At 48.5% G+C, this 26411-nt stretch overlaps 1 protein-coding gene across 9 annotated transcripts in view; it reads left to right on the top strand.

The window, feature by feature from the left end:
* UPF2 (UPF2 regulator of nonsense mediated mRNA decay) overlaps positions 1 to 26411 on the top strand; it is a 1571752-nt gene that overhangs the window by 369791 nt on the left and 1175550 nt on the right. For all 9 annotated transcript variants that reach the window (XM_085652863.1, XM_085652867.1, XM_085652865.1 and 6 more), the window contains one exon: positions 19204 to 19317. In XM_085652863.1, coding sequence (XP_085508989.1) covers positions 19204 to 19317 — 114 coding nt within the window. The remainder of the gene's footprint in view (positions 1 to 19203; positions 19318 to 26411) is intronic.

The following is a 26411-nucleotide window of genomic DNA, read 5'->3' as shown; positions in this document are numbered from 1 at the left end:
AGGATTCCTGAGGTTTGTGGTTGAGGGGACACATTACCAGTTCAAGGTACTCCCATTCTGCATAAAATGGGCACCCAGGGTGTTCTTGTAGTGACTAATGGTAGTTGTGGAACACCTATGAAGGCAAGGAATCTATGTCTGACCTTACCTGGCAGACTGGCTGGTAAATGTGAACATAAGAGTACTTATGCAAACTGTGCATAACTTGTGTTCACCACAAACCAAGAAAAATTGTCTCCAACACCATAAAGAGAAAAGATCTTCCTCGGCGCTTCTTTGAACTCGAAAAAATCCAAGACATTCCTAACCGACAAAAGAGCAGTGACTGTACTTAGGCAAGCTCACCTCTACCAGAAGGGATGGTTTCTGACAGTGACGACTGTGGGGAAAATAATGGGGATTATGGCATCCTTAATCCTACTAGTAACACATGCCCGGCTACATATTATACCCCTCCAGAAGTGATTACAAGCACAATATTCACAGGCGATAGGATTTTTGGAGGATATTGTGGTTATAACTGAAAAGGTACAAAAGGAGATGGAGTGGTGAAAGACATGAAACATCACAGTGGGGCGATCTTCACAATGAACGCATCCCACAGTGGGTGGGGAGCACACATGGGAAAACTGAACATCTAAGCCCTGTGGAAGTCTGAGGAAGCAGTGCAGCATTTACATTTTCTCGAACTAAAAAAGTTTTCTTGGCACTGAAAGCTTTCCAAAATCTCATCAACGAATAAGTGTTCCAGATACAGTCAGACAACACTAGCATGATGTTCTAACTCAACCCGGGGGGAACGAGGTCATATATGCTATCCCAGCTAGCACAGGACATTTGGGGATGGGCCACCCAGATGAGGAAAATGCTATTAACCTTCCTACTGCCAGGAGTGAGGAACACAGAAGCAGACAAGAAAAATCCTCCCACAAGTGGAAACTCAAACAACATTTTAAGGACAATATCTCATTCAGGTTGGGAATACCCCGCGCAACATACCAAAGCTTTGGCTCCAATTACCTGCACTAGGAGTCAGAGGGGAATGCCCTGTCGATAGACTGGTAACAGAGATTTGCATACACTTACCAACTGCTGAGTCTGATACCAATGATACTGAACAGCCGCTGCCGTGATGTTGATGCCGCTAATGCTGATCACCCGCATTGAGCCAGACCCACCTGGTTCTCAGGTCTAATGGAAAATGGCACAAGGCAGAAGAAAAGCTTCCTTAGCTCCAAGACTTAATAATATTTAAGTGGAGACTGGTACATCACCCAGAACTACAAACCGTCAGCCTAGAAGCATGCTTCCTGAGGACATACAATTTGGCTACCTGAACTTGCCAAACAGAACATTGGTAGTACTCAAAGGCCAGAAGGGGCAGTAAAAGAAGATGCTACATGCCAAAGTGGAGCAGATTAACAAAATGGTGTAAGACACAAGGAGCCAAAGAGGAATGGGCACAAGAGTGATGATGTACCTCACACATCTCTTAGATGAGGGTTTGTGAACCGCCTCACTAAAGGTGCACCTCGCATCCATAGTCGCTGTAGGAGGCAGGCTTAGTATAAGCTGCACACTTATTTAAGTGAAACACCATGCACTAATCCAGGCAACCCTTGTGGTGTTTTTAGTGTTCTTAGACAACCATAGAAAGCTATCTAAGTGGTAGCTGTGGAGAGCAGCCTTCAGGCTTAGTCAAGAAGGAGCGTAAAGCAGCTTGTTTTACCAGTACTAATCATATAGTATAGGTTAAGTTAAAAAAGCACTCGCTAACACATTGGTATATCTCCTACCCAGGGAGATATAATCACAATACACACAATACTTAACAGTAGAACAGGTAAGTAGCACAAATACACAATGATCACCACGGGGAGACCGAACCATATACTAACAAAGTGGAATGTAAACTGTGACCGAAGTTGAGACTGGACCCAGAAGACTTAGAAGAGCCGGGGACCCAATGAACCACCCGAGGTAAGTACACAGGAACCCCCGGAGGCTGTGTGAAGAGTGGAAACACGACTGCATGCTCAATACAAGTCAATGGGGAAGTTGCGTTGTCGTTTTCAAGAAGGACCCTTCCCAGAGGACCCTGAAGAAACCCTTTGAAAGGTTGGAGAGTCACCCCACCCGTGGATACACCAAGAACCAGGATACCTACCCCAGGGAAGCTGGGTGCATAGGTGTGAAATGTCAGAGACCGCCGTAGACCACAATGGAGGACTTAATTGAAGATGCAGCTGGCGAAGAAGGTGAGAGTCCAATTGAATCCAAGGGTGGATTCTTGAATAGTACATGCAAGCAGAGGGGACATAGTCTGTCACTCAGGAATGAGCAGGAGGCACGGAATACCAATAAACGAAGATGATGGAGAGTTGACGGTGACCTTGTCGCTGCAGCTGTGAGGACCAGGCGGTGCTGTAGAAGACAAGGAGCTGTTCAGGAGCTGTCCCACGTCAGAAGTCAAGAGCCAGTGAGTCTGTGTACGGCGGGAGCACCAACAAGCCTTAACAGCAGCAACAGACGAACAAAGCAAGGTGCAGTGTCTGGTCCAGCAAGATCCAATGGACTCACCAAGTGCAGGTGATTCACAGCAGGCCCTGTGCAAGCAGGGAAGCCCACTGGAGCTAAAGAAGACCCTCAGAGGACCCTTGGCCCGAAAGCATGAAGACCTCAAGCAGCTCACCAAGAATGCGGACCCACAGTGCAGAGGATGCGGTGAGACAAAGATCTTGGTAGCAGGAGATGTTTGAGGTTTGAGCTTATTAGAGCCTGAAAATCTCTGGAGAAGAGAGCCAACAAGCATTGGCAACAGCAAGCCGACACAGTGCACAGGGATACTGCTCCAGCGGTTCCGATGAGGGATACTCACTTCAAACTTGCTGAGAAGACAGTGCAGGCCTTGATGGAGTTGCAGAACCACCACCTGTGTTGCTGAGCCTTTCGGAGTCCGGTGGACGTCTGGAACAGCAGGCCGATCAGCTTAGTTCTGGTGCCTGCAAATACAGGGGAGTTATTCCTTTTTAGGTCTCGGCTAGCGATGGCTGCGCTTGCGCAGTCTCGCTCGCGAGACATAATGACTTGGGTGAAGAGGGGCTTGAACCCGCCCCTCTTCTTCCCTGTTCTCCATTGGCTGGCCTAGTAAATGCTGGCCAGCCATTGGAGAAGAGGTCCCGTCACTCTAATCCTGCCCCGTCCTTTTCGGATCGGGGGGCGTGTTTTTTGCGAGAAGTCTCAGGGAGGAGACAACAGCAAAACACGCCCCCCAATCCGAAAAGGAGGCTGCGTTTCTCCGAGGCAGTTTTTCGCTGCCTCGGAGAAAGGCGGTGGTGTCCCGGCGTTGCTCCCTCACCTGATCTCCTTGTTCTTATTGAAATCCCACAGCTCTTGTATTCACCAGCCCTTCTTTAACAATAGTGCACAGTAAGATTTGTAAATATGCATGTCTTTTATTTTAAAAAGTTGCGCTTGTTTAAAACTAATATTTTAAACATATATGTAACATCTCATTTACCTCGCTGTGTCTCATGTGAATTTTATTTCTCTCCACTAAAGAACGCACGTGTTACCCCGGGTAGAGTCGCTGCCTCTTCTCTGTGCCCTCAGAGGCGGTATTTGCTTCCTTGTCCAGTGTGCAACTAATTGTGACCCCAGTCTGGAATTCCTGCCTGCTTTCCGAGTCCCCAAGGCTACGGGATCTGCCTCCTTTGCATGGGTGGATCCCGGCAGCTGCCTGCTCCAGAGCAACAGGTTGCAGTGTGTGTGGTCCCAGGCTGGAACAGCTGCCTGCCTTCTCTCCCCGTGACCCCAGGCTCGAGTTTCTGCCTGTTTTCTCTGTGTGCCCCAAGATGAAGTTGCTGCCTGCTCTCTTTGTGGTCACCGAGGAAAGTTCCTGCCTGTGCTCTTTTAGATCCGCTGCCGCCTGCTGGCTGAGAGCTCCCAGCCGGCTGTGCTGCCTGCTCTCTGTGTGACCCCGGACTTCGGCTCCTGCCTGCTCGGTGTGTGTAAATACGAGCTTGGAGGCTGCAGTGGATGTGAGAGTGTAGATCAGGCTGTGGACTGCCGAAGATCACACGCAGCCCCTCCCCCTCGCCTCCGGATTGGTTTCCCTGTGGCTCACATTACCCTGAGCAGGGCTGCTCTTCCCACCGCTGTGCAGCAGTGTGAGTGACCGAGGATTGCAGCGGTGCTGGTGGTGGGCGTCTGTGGGGCCCCTCCCCACCGGCCCCCCCACCCCCTGAAGTGTACGCACCTCAGCTGGAGCTACGGCTTGTCAAACTTCACTCCCCCGCCCCTCCCTCCTGCACCCCCGCCTCCAGGGCCTCTCAGCTGGCTCCTGACCCCTTCCCGCCCCCAAGAGTGGCACTTGTACACACTCACGGGAGCCAGAAAACCCTCCTCCTAGACTAGTTCTCCATTTATTTGTCTTTTTCAGTTTTATATAGCGCGAACTCCACGGTATTCTAGCGCTCTATACCTGTGCCTACACAAGGCCAGTGTTTGTTTTAAAGGTAACGGGGATATTAAATGATGTGCCCAGAATCACAGGCTGTAGAGCCGGCGCCGAGACTCAAGCCTGGTTGCACAGTTCTACACTCAATAGCTCTATCGCAATGCCTCATCTTCTCCAGTTTTGTTCCCAATATTGGTGATAGTTCTGGCTTTCACGGGCAGTGCAGTTGTGCTACCGTGTGCTTTGCCTGTGACCCGCCCCGCGGCCACCAATCTAAAAACAGAAAGTGCAACACCGGGTCAAAGTACTGCCCGAAAAAACATATTTAACACTCATAAGCATTAGAACATTTAGAGAGTATGATTCGTAGCTCGAGAAGCATGCTTTGCACACTAAACCGCTCAGCACTCTGGGACTTGTAGTTTAGCATGAAAACAGTACAACGATAACGTGAATGCGGAGAATCAAATAAAACGAGGGCTGGACCAGCTGTTCGCGACTGAACTGGCCTAATTTCAGAGCTGTGCCTAAAATTATAATTCCTGTACAGTTTTCCCAGGTCCATGCGCAACTAGTTCTGCCAGGTCAGTTATTTTGCTTAGAACTGTAAAGCGCTCCAATATCTTCGGGTCTAGCTAGGCGCTTTATAACACTAAAAGAAAATCTTGGCCATTTAGTCTTGGGTTTATACGTGGTTAAATGAGACTGCAAGTCACAGAATTGCAAGGAAAACCTGGCCTGGCCTGACATGTCACTCAAGGACCTGCTAAACCTAGCAGCTATGTACATGTAAGATGCGTGGCGATGAGAGAGAGGACAATTTATATATCAGTCGCATTGGATCGAAAGACTAGATGTTCTTTTGATTTTTGCAGTAACTGTGACTTTCAGTGTTGTGTAGTGTATGTGGTGTTGGTGTGTGCGGCTGGCTTTTAGTGGTTATTGGCTTTGATGTGTGGTGGTTGTCTCTGTTGTTGATGCGTTGTGTCTATATGGTAATAACCTTTGGGGTTCATTGATAATGCTGCTAGGTTCAGTACTTAATTTGTGCCGGTGTTTTCAGGGGGTGGGCACTGGCACTTAATTGTCAACACCGGCACATATGATTTTCTGACACTTGGTGGCGCTGTTTTTCGAATTTAACACAGCAACAGTTGTTTATTAATTCAATATTGATTACAAAAAAAAATATTAAAAACCTGCCACTCAAGTCATTCTTATAGTTTTAAGTGCCTGGAATAGTCTGAATTGTCACACTTGTAAGAGTGTGATGGTTGGTTGTTGTGTTGGTACTGCCAGTGGTAGAGCTGGCGGGGGTGCAAGCTGCAGTGGCTTCTTGAAGAGGGCCCTGGCACATTTTTTCTTTGACAAATTAAGCACTTTGTGATCTTTGGAGGTACCGATTATGTCTGGCGTTTTTAGGTCTCGGCTAGCGATGGCTGCGCTTGCGCAGTCTCGCTCGCGAGACATAATGACTTGGGTGAAGAGGGGCTTGAACCCGCCCCTCTTCTTCCCTGTTCTCCATTGGCTGGCCTAGTAAATGCTGGCCAGCCATTGGAGAAGAGGTCCCGTCACTCTAATCCTGCCCCGTCCTTTTCGGATCGGGGGGCGTGTTTTTTGCGAGAAGTCTCAGGGAGGAGACAACAGCAAAACACGCCCCCCAATCCGAAAAGGAGGCTGCGTTTCTCCGAGGCAGCTTTTCGCTGCCTCGGAGAAAGGCGGTGGTGTCCCGGCATTGCTCCCTCACCTGATCTCCTTGTTCTTATTGAAATCCCACAGCTCTTGTATTCACCAGCCCTTCTTTAACAATAGTGCACAGTAAGATTTGTACATATGCATGTCTTTTATTTTAAAAAGTTGCGCTTGTTTAAAACTAAAATTTTAAACATATATGTAACATCTCATTTACCTCGCTGTGTCTCATGTGAATTTTATTTCTCTCCACTAAAGAACGCACGTGTTTTATTGAGTTCATTTCCTGGGGCCTGGATGCCAGGGCCTTCTCCGGACGGTGCCCTCAGAGCCCCTCCCCCTCCTCCACAAACACCCATGAATCCAATCTTTGTCTGCAGCTCTGGAATCCCTTGCACGGTCGGGGGCTTCGGCGCTATGCCCACCTTACTCTGCGGCGCTATGCTCTCAGCGCCGAGCTGGCCTTTGGGCGACTTGGGTAAGGTATCTGCTCTGTCCCCGGGGTGGCCACGGGCGCACCTGCTCTCAGGGTTTATTTTACAGCCAGAGGACAATAGACCGCGGTTTTTACACACATCTTAAAGACAACTAGCGTCTTGCCGGGGGCTTCCGGCCGCTGCATCGCTCCCACCGCTCCCACCGGACCCCGATGCAATAACGTCGGCCGGATACTGGCCCCAGGTAGCGGAAAGATCTCTCGGCCCCCGGGACTGCGCTTCATTAAAGACCACAGGTATTCCTGGGGGATGCGCAGAGCGCACGGCGTGCCAGCTGCGCGCCGTGACATTAAACAATCCTATGGGCAAACATTGGGCCTCGCTGCTGCACCTGCGAAATGTTATTACATACGAGTGTTGCGTGCACCGAGGAGGTACAGAAGCGTGCCACGAAGGCGAGGGGCCAGGCCTCGTCTGCGCCGTCCAGCGCATCTCTGAGCCAGGCACAAGGAGGCCCCGCGCAGTCTGTGGAGTCACGAACCGTGAGGGGGCCCCAAGCGAAGTACATGGAGGGGGGCCCATGCTCTGCTCCCAATGAGGAGCTCTCCGTCACCGCCTCTCGCTCGCGAGACATAACAAGCATTTACAATGCAATGGTCTCGGCATTGGTAAAGTTAGAGCTATTGGCATTGCTCATGACAATGCCGTTTCTTTACATGTTTTAAAAACAAAAACATAAACAAAAATAATGTCATGAGCAATGCCAATAGCTCTAACTTTACCAATGCCGAGACCATTGCATTGTAAATGCTTGTTTTTCTTTTCTTCAGGATGTTGAGTGTCCATACCAAGGCTCGGACCTGCTTTCCCAGTTTCGAGGTCAACCTCTCTAGCCGAATGGCTACATCCTATTCTTCACTCCGAGGGAGATATCTTCAGATGTCTTGGGATGACCACAGGCCTGGAGAAGAACCTGTATGGAGCACAGACAACGCAGAAGACTGGCAGGGTCGACGATACCAGGAGCAGCAAGAGTGTTCCAAATGCAGTCTAGGTTCCCAAATCAAAGTACTACGAAGTCCAACGTGCCCAGACTGTTGAAGAGCCACCCACTTGTAAGCCCTTAAGTACCCAAAGGAAAGGGTTGGGACGATTCAGGGGTCCCTCTCAGAGGAGGGACTAGACGGCGGGGAGGATGTTCCCGTGTCCAGTTTCGCACCAAAGCGGGAGCAAACGGCTCCCTGAAGTGGTTCCAACTAGAATGTGCAAGGAAGGCACCAAATGTGCCCTTCAAAGCAGTCTGGTGTCGCTGGCAAGCGTCACCATCCCACCCTAGTACACTAAGTCCTGTCTGGGAGTTGGTTACACCTCCCTGTGACAGGAAACCTATTGTTCTACCTTTCCCTGCTCGAGGCTGGTTCAGCAGCAGGAGGGCAGAATTGTGTCTATGGTTGGCTGCAGCACTAGCTTGCTGTCAGACCCTGTAGGGCGGGTACCAGGAATACAGTGGGGCTTCTCAGGGGAGCCCCCCCACTACATGAAATTCTACATCCAACACTGGAATTGGTCTTTAGGTAGGATTCCAAAGCGTTTGATACCAAACACGACAAGTTTTGATGTAGCCAATCTATACTTGGACATCTAGTAATTGACTTGATGTTATATATATATATATATATATATATTCACTGAAAAAAACATAGGTTTCACACACGTTATAGTTAGGAATTAGCATTTAAAAAACCTTGCAAATTCACTTAAAAAACCATAGGTTTCACACATGTTATAGTTAGCTGGGCATTTTCCTCATGAAAAACCAATGAAATTCCCCCGTTATAGTTAGTGCAGGCAACTATAACTCACGCGACCGTAATCCGCTGCTGATGACGTCAGATATTACATCACTGTATTTACACATTTATATACCCATGTCTTCTTCCTTTTTTTTTTAGCTATACATATATATATTTTTTTTTTTCAGAAAGACACATATGTCATCATTTACGCTTAATGGGCCATGTACGCACGGTGCGCTTCGCGCACCGTCCGCACAAGGAGGACACATGATACGCTTTGTTGTTAAGGGTTTTGGCATAAACTGTTACGATATAATAAGCCATGCACGCACGATGCGCTGCACGCAGCGTGCGCACACGGGGGGATTGACATTGCGATTTTATTTTAAAGCATTTATGCCGTGCGCGAACCTCGCGGAATTATTTTCATTTCTATAGTGCGCGCACGCTTCGCGCACTCGGCGATTTTACCGAAAATTTTTTAATTTTTTTAATTGCCCTTGGGGGACCTCCTGGGACCCCTTGACCCCTGCCAGGGGGTCAGGAACTGTCCAGCGTGCCCCCTTTACATGTTTTTCTCCTTTGTGTTTCACCCCCCTCTCAGTGCGAGAGACAAAATGGCGGCCGACACTTCCTGGTTTCGACCGATTTGAATGTTTACTAAGATGTAACAACCAATCAGAAGTGCGCTCGCGGACGGCCGAGTGCGCGCACCCTGCGCGCACGCTGCGCGCGTATAGATATATATATGGATTTAAATGCTATTTTCTCAGAAAATACTGAACAGATTTACACCAAACCTGCAAAAGGCACCAAACGGACCTTATGGCTACCCCTCTGCCAAATTTCACGTAATTCTGTTCAGCCGTTCGGGCTGTAGCTGCGACTAAAGTCCCTATGGAAAAATGCATGGGGAAAACGCGTTTTGGGACCCCCTTTTTTCTCGGCCCCCGCTTGACGAATCACCCCGAGACTTTCAGGGTAGGAGCGGAGCGGAGCGCCCCATTAGTTTTGAAAATTTCGCGAAGATTCGTCAATCGGCGCCAAAGTTATTCAAAATTAGAATTTTGAGATTTCCTATGGAAACTCGGTCCTAACTATAACTATCTACTGGCGACCGCCAGTAGATAATATATATATAGATATATATATATATATATCTATATAGTTCCACAAGTTGCCCCTAGAGCAAGGATGCACTCGAACAGCAGCTTGCTTGTGAAAGCCTTTATTTCAACAAAAACTGCAACCTGCATTCCAATTAAAGTTCCATCCTGATGCATTTCAGAGCTCCTTGCTCCTTTCTCAAAGGCTCAACACTGAGTTTCACAAGCTGACACACCTTTGAATATTTAATTCCCCGCCCTCTAATGAGCATTGCCTTCTGGGATCTGTAGTGTGTGCCAAAAAATACCTGCCCAAATGGGTGCTGTGTCTCTCAGGTTGTTGCAGATTTTCAGCCCTCCAATGGGCCTCAGAGTGCAAGTTCGTTTTTCAATTTAAAATGCTGCTGTTCCACTTTAAGGTTCTGGCATGATTCCAACCTCGTGGCCCCCTTAAATGTCAGGGTGGTGCAATCCTCCACGGCTGGGCTTTCTGGGGCGCCCTGTGGTGCGCTCCCTGGTCAACCTCTCTCTAGAGTCGGGGGTAGTTCCAACTAAATGGAAGCAGGCGGTAGTGTCTCCGATCATTAAAAAACCTTCCTTAGACCCGTCTAAACCTGAAAGTTATCGCCCCATCTCGCGGTTACCTTGGCCGGCAAAGTTGACAGAGGCCCATGTCAATCTGGCCCTGTCGGAACATCTAGCCCGGACCAACGCCCTTGACCCTACACAGAACGGTTTCCGTGCTGGTCACAGCACGGAGACCGCTCTCCTCGCTATGGTGGAATATCTGCGTGCTAGGTTGGATGCGGGTCAGACGGCGGCGCTGATATTGTTAGATCTCAGCGCCGCCTTCGACACTGTATCACATGGCATCCTCCTGCATCGGCTCGAGGAGATCGGTGTCAGTGGTCTGGCGCTGCAGTGGTTCCGCTCCTTCTTGGACAATCGTTCCTTCTGTGTGGCCATTCCTCCCTTTTCGTCCAGTTCCCAGCCTCTGGCCATGGGGGTTCCGCAAGGGTCTTCGCTTAGTCCCACGTTGTTCAACCTTTACGTGAGACCGCTGGCTGATGTCGCGAGGCAGTGGGGCCTTACTTTGGTCTCATATGCCGATGACACTCAGCTGGCGGTTACCCTTAGCGGAGATGTCCATCAAGACGCCCCCAGGTTTCAGTCCGGACTGAAGGCGGTGGCTTGCTGGCTGACAGAAAACTGTCTCCAGCTTAATGCCACAAAAACAGAGGTGATGGTTGTTGGGAAGGGAGTGGAGCTCTGGGGCGATCAGTGGTGGCCTTCTGAGCTGGGCCCCACTCCGACCCCTGTGTCGGAGGTGAAAAATCTTGGGGTCTGGTTGGACGCTGGCCTTACCTTTATAGGACATACTAAAAAAACGGCAGCCTGTTGTTTTGGTCTATTAAGAGGTCTTAGACCAGTCCTGAAATACTTTGATGCCCCTACCAGACAGCTTGTAGTCCAGGCTACTATCATCTCTCGCCTACAGCGGGTTCAAAATGCTGCGGCTAGAGCCATTGTTGGCCTACCCAGATTTTGCCCGGTGGCGAATGTCCTTCGTTCTTTGCATTGGCTCCCTGTAAGGAAGCGTATTCTTTTCAAAGTCCTTTGCTTGACCTTTAAGATATTAAGAGGTATTGGCCCAAAAATCCTGTCCAATCTGATTTCTTTCTATGTCCCCACTCGTAGCCTCCGATCTCAGGGTCAGGCTTTTGCTGTGGTCCCTAGATTTAGACTCTGTCGGATGGGGGGTCGTTCCTTCAGCGTGAAAGCTGCACTAATCTGGAACACCCTCCCAGTTGAAATCCGTCAGTTAGACGATCTGCTTTCTTTCCGGAGAGCCATCAAGACCTTTCTGTTTTAGTTATCTATCTTAGGCGGTCCCGTTTCTGTTATGTTGTGTTCCTCCTTGTCTTTGCGCCGGGACGCTCCTTGGCTGGAGTAGCTGTGCGCACAATAAATCAATTTAACATAACATAACATAACAATGCCTGGTGCTCCTGCCAGGCATAAAGACACAGTGGTCCGAATGGAGTAAATAATGCAGTGCCTGACCCAACCGAGTCACAAGGACCTTCACAAATATTTTGATGTCAACATTAACGGAGATTAGCCTGTAGGAAGAGCAGTGGTCCATATGTTGGTCCGCCTTTGGAATAACCATGATGATGACATTATCCAGGTCATGGGCAAAGCACCTGCTCTATGACGCTTCAGTATAAAAGGCCAACATGTGGGGTATGAGGTGAGTGCAATAACGCTAAAGAACTCAAAAGGGAACCAGTCAGAACCAGACGTTTTGCCCAACTGGAGGTCTTAGAGAGCCTGGCCTATCTATTCAGCTGTTGAAGACTGGTCAAGTTCCTGAGCCAAAGAAGTGGAAATGGAAGGCAATGGGATATCTCGAAGTAGTGGGGACTCGACCTCTCGTGGAGGCATGGGGAGTGCCGCATAGAGGTTGAGATCATAGACCGCAAAGGCCTGTTCAATTGCAGGCAAACACTTGCATAGTGCTCCAAAAGCGTCCTGAAAGGTTGGCACTATCCAATTGGAGACATATTAGGTTGCTAGCCAAAAGAGTAATTTACTGGATTTGTCTAAATGTTTATAATCCCACTCGGTGGACGCTCTCTAGCAATGCTTCGCCTTCTCCAGAGAGATCTGTCACGCTTGGATCTCACCACTGCCAACTGGCGCTCGGCGACTCCCGACCAAGAGTCTGCCACTCTAAGGCAAGTATTCGGACTTCAGACACTGTCACCTGTGGCAACTGGCTCAATTCCTTCCTCTGCACATATCCCTTTAGCAGATCCCACAAGGTAGGCTTGCTCGCTGCCCACAAGGTCCCTGCAGAGGAGACAGAGCCGCAGTTAATCTTAAAGAAGGCCTGCTATTCCTCCTTCACAAAGTTAGCACAGTCCTGATCCAGAAGGTGCCATGCATTGAAATGTCACATCGGACAAAGAGTCCGGCTAGGGCCCCCAGTCTAGGAGGAGGGGAGCAGTGACAGTAAATCACACACCGGGAACCGGAGCAAATCAATACTGGATTTAGATTTATCAGCTGCAGACGTGGGAGTGTAGAATCCCTGTGAGGGGACCCATGATGCCAGGTGTCGCAGAGACCCATGGAATCCGCCCAGCAATTATTGAGCAGAATGCCATCTGACTTTGGCAGGAAGTGTCCGAAACGTCCCGTGCGGGGTCAGGAACTGCATTGAAGTCCCCACCTATCAGAGTTGTCCCCAGGGGAAAAGCCCCCAATAGAGAACGCAACACCTGTAGGGTCGATTGTAACTACTGCTGATGGATGTAGGGCTAAACAAATTATAATGCTTGGCCTCTAGGTGACCCTCAATCCCTACATATCTTCCTTGGGGATCAACTTGAGAAGCAGACATCACCAAGGTAAATGATCTATGTAAAAGAATCAGGACCCCCCGGGAACCTGTGAAGAATCCGCCATGAAAAATCCGATCATACCCAAACCAGTTTAGAAAAGGGCAATTGGAACCCAAAAGGTGTCTTCTGGAGCTGGACCACTTCTGGTCTGTATCACATGAGACCGCACAATACCGCTGATCTCTTAATTCAGTCCAAGAGACCGTTAACTTTCCAGGAGACGATTCTAACCATCTGGACGCAGAGCCAGAAACTGGTGGATCTGCCCAAGATCCTACAGACTAGGGTGTAAGACTGTAAGTAATACCATGGAACCCAACATGTAAACTGGGATATCTGTGGTTGATGCCTGCATTGGGTGCCTAAAAACATAAATTCAAAAATAAAAACAATTATCCACCCCGAAAATTCCCCTACCCCATACTTCCAATCCTGAAGCATCTGTCCCCCAAGAAATAAACCTCAATTAACAAGGGGAAAACCTGATAGAGGATCCCAGTTGCCCATAAGGATGTTATTAATGCCACATCTGGTAATTACATAAATACATTAGCATGTAGGACATGAGAGAAAGTATCTCCTGTGTCCTTCCACCCCCTTCAGCAACAGGACGTTAGGAGACGCAACACCTACCTCCAGAGTCCACAGTGTACTATAAAAAATGTAGTGCGAAATGTGGTGCCCGCCAGGACTCAGGTCAACGAGTCTGCCGCACACTGCAAATTCTGAAAAAAAGGGCTGGGGTGTCAGAAAGGGATGCCTTATGGTCTACAGCACTTAGAACGCCTTCCACAGGAGACAGGCTCAGTGATCTTTTTCTTCGTAGGTTTCAGACAGCCCCTCCGCGAACCAGTTCTTTATCTTCAGTGTGCTCGGGCTGGGAGGGCCAGAGAGCGCTCCACCACCCTCGACGCCGTCAGGCCACCAGACTCGGGCAGTTGAAGTGTCAGTCCACTCCCAGGCCTGTTCAAGGGTATCAAAAAAAATATGTAGCTGAATTAAAGATCACTTCATGGCGGGTCATGAAAGAAAGCATGTAGTGGATCCTGAGCACCTGGAACTTCTTTTTGACTTCCTCAGATAAGTGGCATAATTGCTTAAGTATAGTCCAGGAACGACAAGATTTTAGTGTTGAGTTAACGCAGGTCTTGTTGGCATCTGACCTCACCAAAGATGACATGTCGATGAGTGAGGATACGAGCCATCACAGGGAATCTCTGCCACCTCGCGAAGGTCCGGAGGGAGACATCAATCCGGAATGTGTCCACTTTAGATTCCACTGCCTCATTGGAATCCTGAATTTCCTTAAGAATTGTCACCAGGTGTAGGAGGTTGGCTTACTATGTGGTGCACACTTGTTCAAGTGAAGCACCTTGCACTAATCCAGACAACCCTTATAGGGATTTTAGGGGTCTTAGACAACCATAGAAAGCTCTCTAAGTGGTTGCTGTGGAGAGCAGCCTGCAGGCTTACTCCAGTAAGAGTGTTGAGCAGCTTGTTTTACCAGATCTAATCATGTAGTGTGGCTAAAAAATAAAAAAAATAAAGTGTATTTATAAAAATGTCTATTCATTATAAAGTACTCGCATATTGGTATATCTCCTACCCGGAGATATCAGCACAAATACACACAATACTTCAATTGGAAACAGGTAAGTAAGCACAATGCACAATACACAGTGGTCTCCAGGGGAGACCAAACCATATACTATGAAAGTGGAATGTAAACTGCGACCGAAGTCAGGACTTGGATCAGTAGACTCAGAAGAGCTAGGGACACAATGAACTAGCCAAGGTAAGTACCCAGGAACCCCACGGAGTCTGTGTGCACAGTGGAAACACAGCCGCATACTCAATACAAGTCAACGGGAAAGTCACAATTTCAGTTTTACAGAATAAGGACCCTTCCAAGTGGACCCTGAAGAAATCCCATTAAAGACAGAAGGTTGGAGAGTCACCCCACCTGTGTATTCCCCAGGAAACCAGGATACCTACACCAGGGAAGCCGGGTGCATAGGTGCGAAGTGACGCCTAAAACCGCCGTAGACCACAATGGAGGACTTCAGAAAAGATGCCACTGGCAAAGACTGTTCAAGAGGCTGGTGGAATCTGCAAGCAGAGGGGACAGAGTCTTTGCCACTCTGAATTGACCAGGATGCACAGAAGAGCAATGACCACCGATGACGGAAGATGCAGGAGTGATGATGGTGACTTTGTCCCTGCAGCTGTGAGGACCAGGTGATGCTGAGGAAGACCAGGAGCCGTTTTCGAGCTGTTACTTCGGAAGTCAAGAACCAGGGGGATTGATGTCCGTCGGGAGCACCAGCAAGCCTTGGCAGCAGCAACAGATGTGGAAAACGATGAAGGAGCATTGTTGGGACCAGCAAGATCCAAGGGTCTCACCATGTGAAGGCGAGTCAGAGCAGGCCCGAGAAACCCCACTGAAGCAAGAGAAGAACATTAAAAAAAAAAAAACACAGGCCAAAGGCACAGGAGTCGCAAGAGAACCTGAAGCAGCTCACCAAAGATGAAGGCCCACGGTGCAGAGGATGTGGTGAGGATGAAGATCTTGGCAGGAAGAAAGGCTGGAGCTTCTTGTAGCTCGAAGATCTCTGGAGTGGAGAGCCAACCAGCCTTGGCAAGTCGACGCGGTGCACATGGGGTTCGTTCACAGTGGTTCTGACGAAGGATACTGGCCTCAAAATTGCAGAGAGGACAGGTCGGGCCTAGGCGGAGTTGCAGAACCACTACCTGTGTTGCTGGACCATAAGAAGTCCCTGGGATGTTGGTCCTTCGTTCCAAGGGAGATTACTTCGGGTGTCCTTGATGCCCACAGGTCTGTTGAATATCCTGGATAAAGCACAGACACAGACGATGAAGGAGACTTGCAGAACAGCGAGACCAGGAGCACCAGGTGTCTTCCTTGATGCCGTTTAGGTTCCAAGTGAAGTCCAAGTGTTCAGATGGTCAAAGAGTGGGGTGGTTTCAGGCTTGAGTCTTGTCCTACAATGAATTTGTGGACCTACCCACAGGTAAGCCCTTTTATACCCCAAGAAAGATGTTCGGACGACTCAGGGATCCCTCTCAGAGGAGGGGCTAGACCATGGGGAGGATGCTCCCATGTCCTTTGTCCAGTTTTGCGCTAGAGCGGGAGTCAAGGACTCACTGAACTGGCTGAAAGGAGGGCACCAAATGTGCTCTGCAAAGCAGTCTGGTGGCACTGGCAAGTGCCCCCACCCAGCCCAATACACTAAGCCCTGTCTGGGAGCTGGTCACATCTTCCTGTGATTGGAAACCTATCGTTCTGCCTTCCCCTGCTTGAGCTCAGCAGCAGGAGGGCAGAATCGTGACTGGGGTCGGCAGCAGCACTAGCCAGTTTATAGTTGGCCATTGTGTAATGACGCATGGCCACTAAATATATCAAAATGTCTGACCGCACTTACAAAGCCTGGAGAATCGACCCTGCCTTCAGGATTGAAAGGCGTGCCTTTGGGTGACTTATAGGTTTTAAGTGTAGTGACCTCAGATATAAGGAAACCTATCTGTGATGAGTGGTGCTAGCACAGGCTGCAATGGCAGGCCTGTAGTAACAGCTTAAGTGGTCTCTTACGGGTGGCATAATACGTGCTGCAGCCCATGATAGACCCCTGGTGTATCTCTGCCCTGGGTACTGAATACAAGGGACTTCCATGGGTACACCAGTAGCCACTTATGGAGGTACCAAATGACTTACAATGAAAAATGTAGGGAGGAAACAGTGTCTGGCATCGTGATAAGCAGGATCTCAGCCAGACTAGGCAAAAAAACATAATGACACAAGCTAAAAGTGGGGTTAACTATGAAAGCAGATCCTACTTTCCTACACCAGGTCAGCGGGGGATTGGTCCGGTGAGGCAGGGGTGTCTCCACAGCCCCCAGAGCATCCGGCACAGAGGTGGCATATAGATTCATCTTGGTCCGGGCTGGTTTCAGCACGGGGGGAGGGCCTTATCACGACCCATTACTTTTCACAAGGTCATAGTCGCCTTGGGGGACAGAAATGCCATCAAGCCAGCCTGCTTGCCTCAGGGCAGCATGAGCAGCCAGCAACCATGGAGACACAGTGTATTCTAGGAATTCATTGCCACAGTTCAGGAGCCTGAGAATAGGCTCCAAGGCTATGCACACTTTGCAACTAACCCCCCACTGCTCGGAGGGCGAGAGAGCACCACAAATGTGCCCAGGGTCTGCCGGTGCAGTCAGGCAGGATTAAAACAGTTGGAAATCGGCCAGCTGGAGCAAATCTGGAGCTCAACCGCCATCTTGGCCTCCTCGGCACTCGCTGGAAATTACTACGTTTTGCAATTTTATTTAAGTGAAGTGAAGAACTATGGTTAGGGAAGAGTCAAGCTTCATTTCTAGTGAGCAGATCGATGGTCAAAAAGATGGGCTCAAATCCAACAGATGGAGGTCCTTTTGCAGGTCTGAGTTGAAAGATTGTTATGATTTATGAGAGAACATAATGAATTTGGTCTTTTTTAGGATTGAGAGTGCAAAAAAAAATTCCATCCACTTCGGAATATTGAGTAACCTGGTTCTTAAGGTGAGCTTGTATTTTAGAGTTGATGTTGCATGCATGTTTTAAAAAGAGGTTTGATGTAGTTAATTTCTTTTCAAATCTCATTCAGGAACCTTTCCATATATTCTTGATAGACTGCCCCCCCCTGCTCATATGATTGTTCTTCCTCCCTTCTGGCTACTCCACTGTGAGCATATTGACCCCACATGTCTGTCACTAAGTTAGGTTTTGATGCTGGGTTTTGCCCCACACCATTATGGTTTATGTGATGCAAGTCTGTTTGGGTGTTGAAAGCTGTAGCACTGGTTGTGGAAGAGTTTATTCTTATAAAATGCTTAGGTCTTTTTATTGCGAGAGGGGTGAAACACGTATGCCATGTCTGGTAGGTCTAGTTATCATGGTTGTGTGGGAGGAGTAGGACAATTTGGAGTTGGGCAAGAAGCTGTAGTGCTGCTGCATCCCTACTGAAGTACTAATGTGTGGTACCCCTTCTTTGCCGACTAGTTCGTGGCAGATCAGGAGGTCGCAGTGGTGGCAGAGAGGAGGGAGGCTGCAGTCATGTCAGGGGGTGAGGGAGCCCCACACTCATACCCTCACCCATCAAGCCATCTGCCTCTATACTGGAATCTATGCACAGTCTATAGTTGTCACATAGTTTGTCCATTTGAGCCACTTGTACAAAACTGACTCAAAGTTACTGTCCTTGAAAACAGTGTTGTCTTTATGATCAGTTAGCTATTTCTCAAATTTTTGGAAGACGAAGTGATCCTACTGCCAAATCCAAAGTTTCAGATAAAAGTGCATTGGATAGCACCTTAAGGAGCTGCTGGTTCAGAGTACCATTTTTCCAAATCTTAACAGAGATGCAGGAAGATTATGGCTTTCTCTGCTCATATGCACATCTTTGTTGCTTTTGGACGTAGGCAAGGAATTTCACTATGGCTGTCTGCTTGCACCATCATTATTTAAAAAGTGGCAAATCTACGTTCACAAGAAAGATTCACAGCACACTCCTCCAGAAGTATGGCCTCAGCAGCAGCCCTCTATGCTGGTGTGCAGCTACATGATTTTTGAAATGCTGTGACATGGAAAGACAGATGCATGTTCACTGAACCCTACTGCTTGTACAATAATGCAGCAGCTGATATATTTTTTTTGTCAGGTAGGAGCCTCAACCTGTCGCAACAAAATAAGCCTACTACCCCACTGTTTGTTTGATATAGCTAGCGGTTCTAATTCGAGAATGTGAATCTATGAAGGTTGAAATGCTGCAGAGGAGTAAATTTACTTACAGGTAATTAAGATTTTCCAGCTTTGATATCTTTTATAGTTTAACATGCGACCACCTTGCTCTCCAGTCAGAGGCTCACTGGTTTTTCCTTTGTCATTCGCTGTAAATGTCAAAGCTATACTGGTTTCTATGAGGAATGAGAGTGCTGGTACATTCAGTAGATAGGCTGAAGCTTTTCAGTGTTGTCAGTGCACTTCTAAGCAAAACATGTCATTTGTTCTCAGGCCTGTGGCCATTTTAACATTTTAACTTTGCTGTTTTAAACTGCTGGAAATTCCCTGCCTGATGGCGGGTAATTTCTCAAGCATGTGACTCTATTAAAGATACCAATGCTGGAGAACTATGATTTACCTATGTTGCAATACATATTAAAGAAATTGTGTTTTTGTTACAATTTAAGCTTACATTTCAAAAATCTAACCCTAAAGTTATCTTTCCTGCTTTTTCAACATAGGTGAGGAAAAAGGACCAGATAAATATTGAGACCAAGAACAAAACTGTGAGATTTATTGGAGAGCTTGCAAAGTTTAAGATGTTTTCAAAAAATGACACCCTCCATTGTTTGAAGGTAGGTAAGGGATTCCATGCATTACCCCGAGAATGTATAGCATAAGTATTACCGCAGCCTCTTAATTAAATGCACACTTTTGGCTTGCAGACTCATTGTTTTTGAGCCATTCGGCACAATTAGTTATCGTTAGTGAAAAATCTATAAAAATCATGTTTAATAAATATTTGTTTTTCAATTTTCATATTTATGAAGCTAATTATGTCTGTTGCAGCTACATCTGTGGCTGACTTTAGACACTTAGTGTGACTTTCTCAATGTTTTCCTGTCTTGTAGCAAATTATTGAGATTGTATTTTCCAGCAGTACATATGCATTTAGACAGTCGATTAATGCAACATTACTTTTCTGATTGCGACTTCTAACCACAGCTTCCTAACCTTTTGAATATTACTCAGGTGTCAGACTGGATCCTGAAACATTTGAGCAGTACCTCTGCTTGTCGGTAGGTGGCGCTGTGCGGGTCTGCACTGATGCCCTTTTGTTCCGGAAATTAAGTGTGGGACCTGTATAGACACCACTCCAGTTTGTTGACGTCAGCACCTTTCTCTCCCTGCCACCAAATGTGGATCTGCAGATACCGCTCTTCTCTTTTTGACAGCTTTTCATCCCAAAAACTTTGTGTGCAAGGGAGTTCTCACCACCCAAAACCACTGTTTTTAAACTCTATTCAGGTCTGCCGAAGATAAACTCCAGGCTTACCTGTGGTGACAAGCGTTTAGCCATGACTCTTAAGGGCTGCAGTGACTGGCATAGATGAATCAGAAGGCCATCCATGACTGCAAGGTGTAACTCAGTTGCCAAGCACTGAAACCAGTCCAAATCCAAGGGTCGGACCTGATCAAGAAGTTGCAGTAGTTGTTCCAGAGATCGGTTGTTGCTGTGCACAAATTTTTAGGTTAAGTTGAAGAAGAACAAAAAAAATCAAACTGGAACTTGGGTCCTTCCTGCCACCCACATACTCCTGAGAAGCAGCAGGGGCATCACCATGCCTCTGGATCATGATCCTGAAGCCAATCAACTTCTGAGCCTGTTCCGCTAAGCCGTGCTCTTGACTCTTTGGATCCTTACCGACTTTCTTTGGCACACATTTGGGCCCCAAGGAGCAGAATAGCCCTCCATATTGTGTACTGCTGGCGGGTTTTCCTTTGGCACCGGTTGGACCCTGCGAATTGACCACTGGACCTCCTTCGTCTTCCATTCTGAGTGGCATCAAACAGCTGTACCCCTAGCTGAGGCTCAGTTGGTTCACGGTATGGGGTTCCCTTAGCAAAACCATGAAAGGAACAGAAAAGCTGATGCGTGCCCTTAGTGGAGCACAGCCACCAGGTTGGAGGAAACCATGAAAGGAACAGAAAAGCTGATGCGTGCCCTTAGTGGAGCACAGCCACCAGGTTGGAGGTAGGATGCAACAATTCTTGCCAGGTTGGCAGACCGTCACATCGGGTAGGTGGGTCATGCAGATAGTTTGGAAGGGGTACATCTTACCCTCCTTTGCCTCTGTGTTGCACTTTCCATTGTCCCCAGAACGATTGGTGGACGAACATTTGTCTGTCTAATGGCAGGAACTGTGAGCTTTTTTGGCCAAAGGGGCTATTGAGAGCGTGCCTGTGCCAGACGTAGGTCATGGTTGCTATTCCTACTACTTCCTGGTCCCAAAGAAGGATGGAGGTCTTTGTCCTGTTTTAAACCTGTGCTCTCTCAACTTATGCATTCGGAATAAAAAATTCAAGATTCTCACACTAGCCCATGTCTTGGCTACCCTCGAACTTGGAGACTAGATGGTGGTGTACTGGATTTTAGTGAGTTAGACTCGTGAGGTTACTGGGACTGATGGCCTCATGCATTCTTCTGCTCAAGCACGCCAGGTCGCTTATGTGGGTTCTGCAGTGAGATCTGAAGTCTAAGTAAGTCCAACATCCAGGAAACCTTCTCCGGCCTGTTCCAAATCTCGGAGGAGACTACAAACTATCTGCAGTGGCAGTTACTGGATTGCGATGTAGGTCAGCAGCAGACTTCTCGCTCTACCTCACCTGAGTTGATAGTGGTGACTGATGCTTCCCATCTGGACTGGAGGGTCCATCTGGAAGAGGTGGATCAGAGGCTTTTGTGTTTCTGGCATCAGTAGGAAAGTGCCTCTTTTCGTCATGATCACCCCCACTTTTTGCCACTGGTACTGAGGTTTTTCGACGAATATGCACTGGGACCCTGCTAACCAGGCCCCAGTGCCACTGCTCTTTCCTTAAAAACACAATAAAATGGTCTAATTGTTTTACAATAGTCACACAATTCAGCACCCCTGTAAGTCACTAGTAAATGGTACCCTTGGTACCTAGGGCACAGGCACTAAAGAGGGTCTTTAAGGGTTGCAGCATGTATTATGCCATCCTAAGGGACCTACCATACAGATTGCATGCAGGCTGCCATTGGAGACTGCGTGGTATGGTGCAAACCATGTGTAAAAACACGACATAGCACACTGGCTCTGTGCCATACTAAAGTCACTGCATATAATATATGTAAGTCACCCTATAGAGCAGGCCTTGTAGCCCGAAGGCAGGGTGCATTATATTACATGTGAGGAAACACTCTGCATGAGCAAATATGCCCCTTTGCTGTTTAGTTCAATTACTAGATAGTACAAGTGAACTCGGGAGTCATCTTAAGTATATGTACTGGGCACTGGTCATTAAGAATTCCCCAGCTTCATGATTGCTTTACTGAAACATATGGTGTTTGGTATCAAACACCATGTCTTAATAAATCTGTACTATTGCCAGTGCTAGATTTATTATGGCAAGCACCCGGGGGGCACCTTAGGGGTGTCCGCTGAAAAACCTACCTGTGTCTAGTGTGCTGGCTGACTGGTATTATCCAGCCTGTCACCACAGACAAGTTTCCGGACCCCTGCAGGTGAAAGCTTGCTCTTCGTATGGTCAGAGACCATGCCTGCTCCAGAGGAAGTTGTTCATACCCCCTCCAGCAGGATGGCTACTGATGTAGCAGATCAAGGACAGGAGCTTCAAAGCTCATACCTCCTTTGATATGCGACCCTGGCTTCCCCCAGACCTGGGAGATACCATCCTCTGCCGTGAGACACATTTGGCACCAGCACAGGTGGGAAGTGAGCTATGCTGTAGGCGTGTTGCACCTCCAGGCTAGTCACACCCCTAAGGTGGGCTACCTGATGTGATCCACGAAAGAAGGGTTCCACCATCTTGTTTTTGGTGGAATTAGGAACTCTGGTAGAGGGATATGGCCACTCCCCACAGAAAATGTTGGTTCGAAGCATATGAGCTGCAGATCACACACTAAGGATAAGATCGCCATCTGGTGTTGGGCTTGGATGATTGCAGGTTGTTGTTGTCTTCGGAAGAAGTCTTTGGTCACGAGATTGGTGACTCCTCCCCTGGAAAACAGTGCTCATGGGCATCCACTCCATCCTCAGATTGTTTTTTTCCGCCATTGGGTTCGGATGAACTTTTTTCCGCTCCAGCAGAAAACTTATAGCAATCACTACAACTCTCATAACTTCAAAACTCGACATCGAAAACCATATCGGACCGACTCCGGACGCGGCTGATGGAAAGGACACCTTTTAAAAAATGCCCCCAATGTGGAGCAAAGTTCCCTCATAGCGATCACCACAAAGTCTGTAATTTGTGCCTTTCACCAGACCACAACGAATCCAGCTGTCCAGCCTGCGCCGCATTCCGTTCGAAGAAAACCATCTGGGACCGAAGAGCTCGACGCCATATCATGGCCAAGCCGGTTCCGGAACCAGAAGACATCTTTGCACAGGACGTCCCTGACGATGACTCCGAAGATCTCCAAATCGTGTCCGAGGCCGACGATTCAGATCCGGGGCAGCCTGTGAGTACCAGTCCCCCTAACCAACACCACACAAAAAGACATTGGTCAAGACTCTGCCAACTGGGCCCAGTCGCTATCCAAAAACATCTTCTGAAGCCCCTTGCCGCGGGCCCGGCTCCGAAGAAAAGTAAGCCTGCAGGTGGCTCGGGCTCGAGCAAACCTCATGTCATTGTGCCTATAATACCTTCGGCACCAAAGCAGGCTTCGAGACCGAAATCTCCATCGGGCCCGAAACGTCACTCGGTCCCGACATCCCCACCGGCACCGAAACGTTCTTCGGCGCCGAGGTGTCCACCGACACCAAAAGGCTCGTCGGCACCGAAAGGCTCGTCGGCACCGAAAGGCTCGTCGGCACCGAAAGGCTCGTCGGCTCCGAAAGGCTCATCGGCATCGAAAGGTTCTTCGGCACCGAAAAATCCACCGGAACCGAAAAGGTCTTCGGCACCCAAAACATCTTCGGTGCCAAAACACGTCGCCAAAACACGTCCATAAAGACCCAAAAAAGTCGGCGCCACAGCCGCCTTCGGACACTGAGGAACTCTTTCGACCTGATCCTAAGCAAAAACGGATTTACATAAATCCGAAAACTGGACATGTCACAGCGGTGCCCTACAAGAAAAGGAAGCTGGACTCAACACCTCCTCCAGCACCTCAAAAGAAGGACTGTGCCACTTCACTCATACGTCCTTCCTCTCCTACATTACCTCCTATTCCATCTCCCCAACCCCCACCACCCGCACCTCTACGATCTCCTTCTCATACACCTCCTCCACAGGATGATGATGATTTTGGGAGAGGGGGAGACCCAGATTTCTTTACTTATCGCACTGATCTTACTGATCCCTTTACACTCCCGGACACAGCACCAGTAGATGACTGGACTTACCCTATGCCTGATGTGCCTGACCCCACTCCATACCCCTAAAAACCCTCCCCTCCTGATGACCATTTAGGGTTCGGTCAGCTTATTAACAGAGCAGCATCGTTTCACGGTGTCACCATGCACAACGACACTCCTGAGGAGGATTTTCTACTCGACACTTTTGAGCAGTCCCAGAAAACAGTTCACATTCTACCCATGATTAAGGGAGTGATAAAGCATGCCACTGAGGTTTTTAAAGACCCTGTTAGGGCCAGGGTTCTCAACCCCAGAATAGAGAAAAAATACAGACCAGCGCCACAAGATCCTGCGTACATCAAGGCGCAACTCCCCCTAGCCTCACTAGTCGTCTCCAATGCCAGAAAACGGGCCAACTCCCAAACAACCGGAGACACGCCGCCCCCAGACAAGGAGTCTAAACTCCTGGAGGCTTCCGGCAAAAGGGTTGCCGCTCAAGCGGCTAACCACTGGCGTATCGCAAATACACAAGCCCTATTGGCTCGTTATGACAGAGCCCATTATGATCAACTGGAGGATCTCTTGCAACACCTGCCTGAACCTTTCAAAACACAGGCCACGGACCTCATACAAGAGGGCAAACTAATATCCAATGCCTCCATTAAATGTGCATTAGACGCAGCGGACACCGCCTCTAGGGCAGTCAACACAAGCGTATTGCTTAGACGCCACGCATGGCTGCGCATCTCCGGCTTCAAGCCGGAAGTACAAACCTCCATTCTTGCTCAACCCTTTAATCAGGAGCAACTATTCGGCCCTGCAGTAGACACTGCCCTAGAAAAAATGAAGAAAGATAATGAAACTGCAAAATCTATGGGTGCATTGCAGTCTACTCAACCCAGAGGCTCCTTTTGTCGCTCCTTTTATAGAGGAGCTTCCAAAAATGTGGGAACAGACAACTCTTCCACCTTCAAAGCATCAGGTCAAACATCCCCTAACAAAGGATATTTTAACCCCTTCAGCGCGGTGCTGAAGGGTTCGAGCGCGGGAGGGGCCATGACGGAACGGTTCCGTCATGAGCACAGCTCAACCGATGCTCATGACGGAACCGTTCCGTCATGAGCATGGAAGGGGTTAGAGGAGGGTATCGGGGAAACAATAATAAAGGCCGGGGCAACAACAACAACACCCGCTCCTCTACAGCCACCAAACAGTGACTTGCCACTACTCCCCCCAGACCATTCCACTCCGGTCGGGGGCAGACTTCAACAGTTCCTACCTGTCTGGAATACCATCACTACAGACAGGTGGGTAAGACAAATTATCCAATATGGCTACTGCCTCGAACTCATAAACCCGCCCCCAAACATACCACCCAGACACCGTCCCATGACGTCTCACCACCTCACGCTCCTCAAACAGGAAATACAGTCTTTGCTTCAGAAAAACGCAATAGAACCTGTTCCACTACAACATCAGGGCACAGGAGTATATTCTCTATACTTCCTCATTCCCAAAAAGGACAAAACCTTAAGACCCATACTGGACCTCAGACTACTGAACCAGTACATACAATCGGATCATTTCCACATGATCACTCTCCAACAGGTCCTTCCATTACTTCAACAAGGAGACTTCTTTGCCACATTAGACCTCAAGGACGCATATTTTCACATCCCTATGCATCCCGCTCACAGAAAGTATCTACGATTCGTGGTAGACGGTCAGCACTATCAGTTTACAGTTCTCCCATTCGGAGTAACAACTGCACCAAGGGTGTTCACCAAGTGCTTGGCAGTTGTGGCAGCATATCTCAGGAGACAACAAATCCATGTCTTCCCCTATCTGGACGACTGGCTCATAAAAGCCAATGCTCTAGACAAATGCGTTCACCACACCCACCGCACTATTCAAACCCTGCACAACTTGGGATTTACCATCAACTATCCCAAATCTCAACTACAACCCTCCCAAGTACAACAATACCTGGGAGCCACCATAGACACAGCCAAAGCCGTAGCTTATCCCAGCATAGCCAGGATAGCCAACATACAAAGTCTGATCAAAACATTTCAAACACAACACTCTCTCCCCGCAAGAGTGTTCATGCAACTCTTAGGCATGATGGCGTCATGCATCTCCATAGTACCCTACGCACGCCTTCAAATGCGTCCCTTACAGGAATGTCTAGCCCAACAGTGGAATCAGGCCCACGGACAACTTACCGATCTGGTGTTGGTGGACAGCCGCTCACTTCGCTCACTGAAGTGGTGGAACACCATCAACCTGTCCAAAGGGCGGCCGTTCTTGGAGCCCCTTCCACAAGTTGTGCTGACCACCGACGCATCTCTCACAGGGTGGGGAGCCCACCTCCTTCAACACAC

This window comes from Triturus cristatus, chromosome 4_1 (genome assembly GCF_964204655.1).
Source record: "Triturus cristatus chromosome 4_1, aTriCri1.1, whole genome shotgun sequence".
Classification (NCBI taxonomy): domain Eukaryota; kingdom Metazoa; phylum Chordata; class Amphibia; order Caudata; family Salamandridae; genus Triturus; species Triturus cristatus.
Note: the sequence above shows the minus strand (reverse complement) of the source record. Positions and strands in the feature narration are given on the sequence as shown.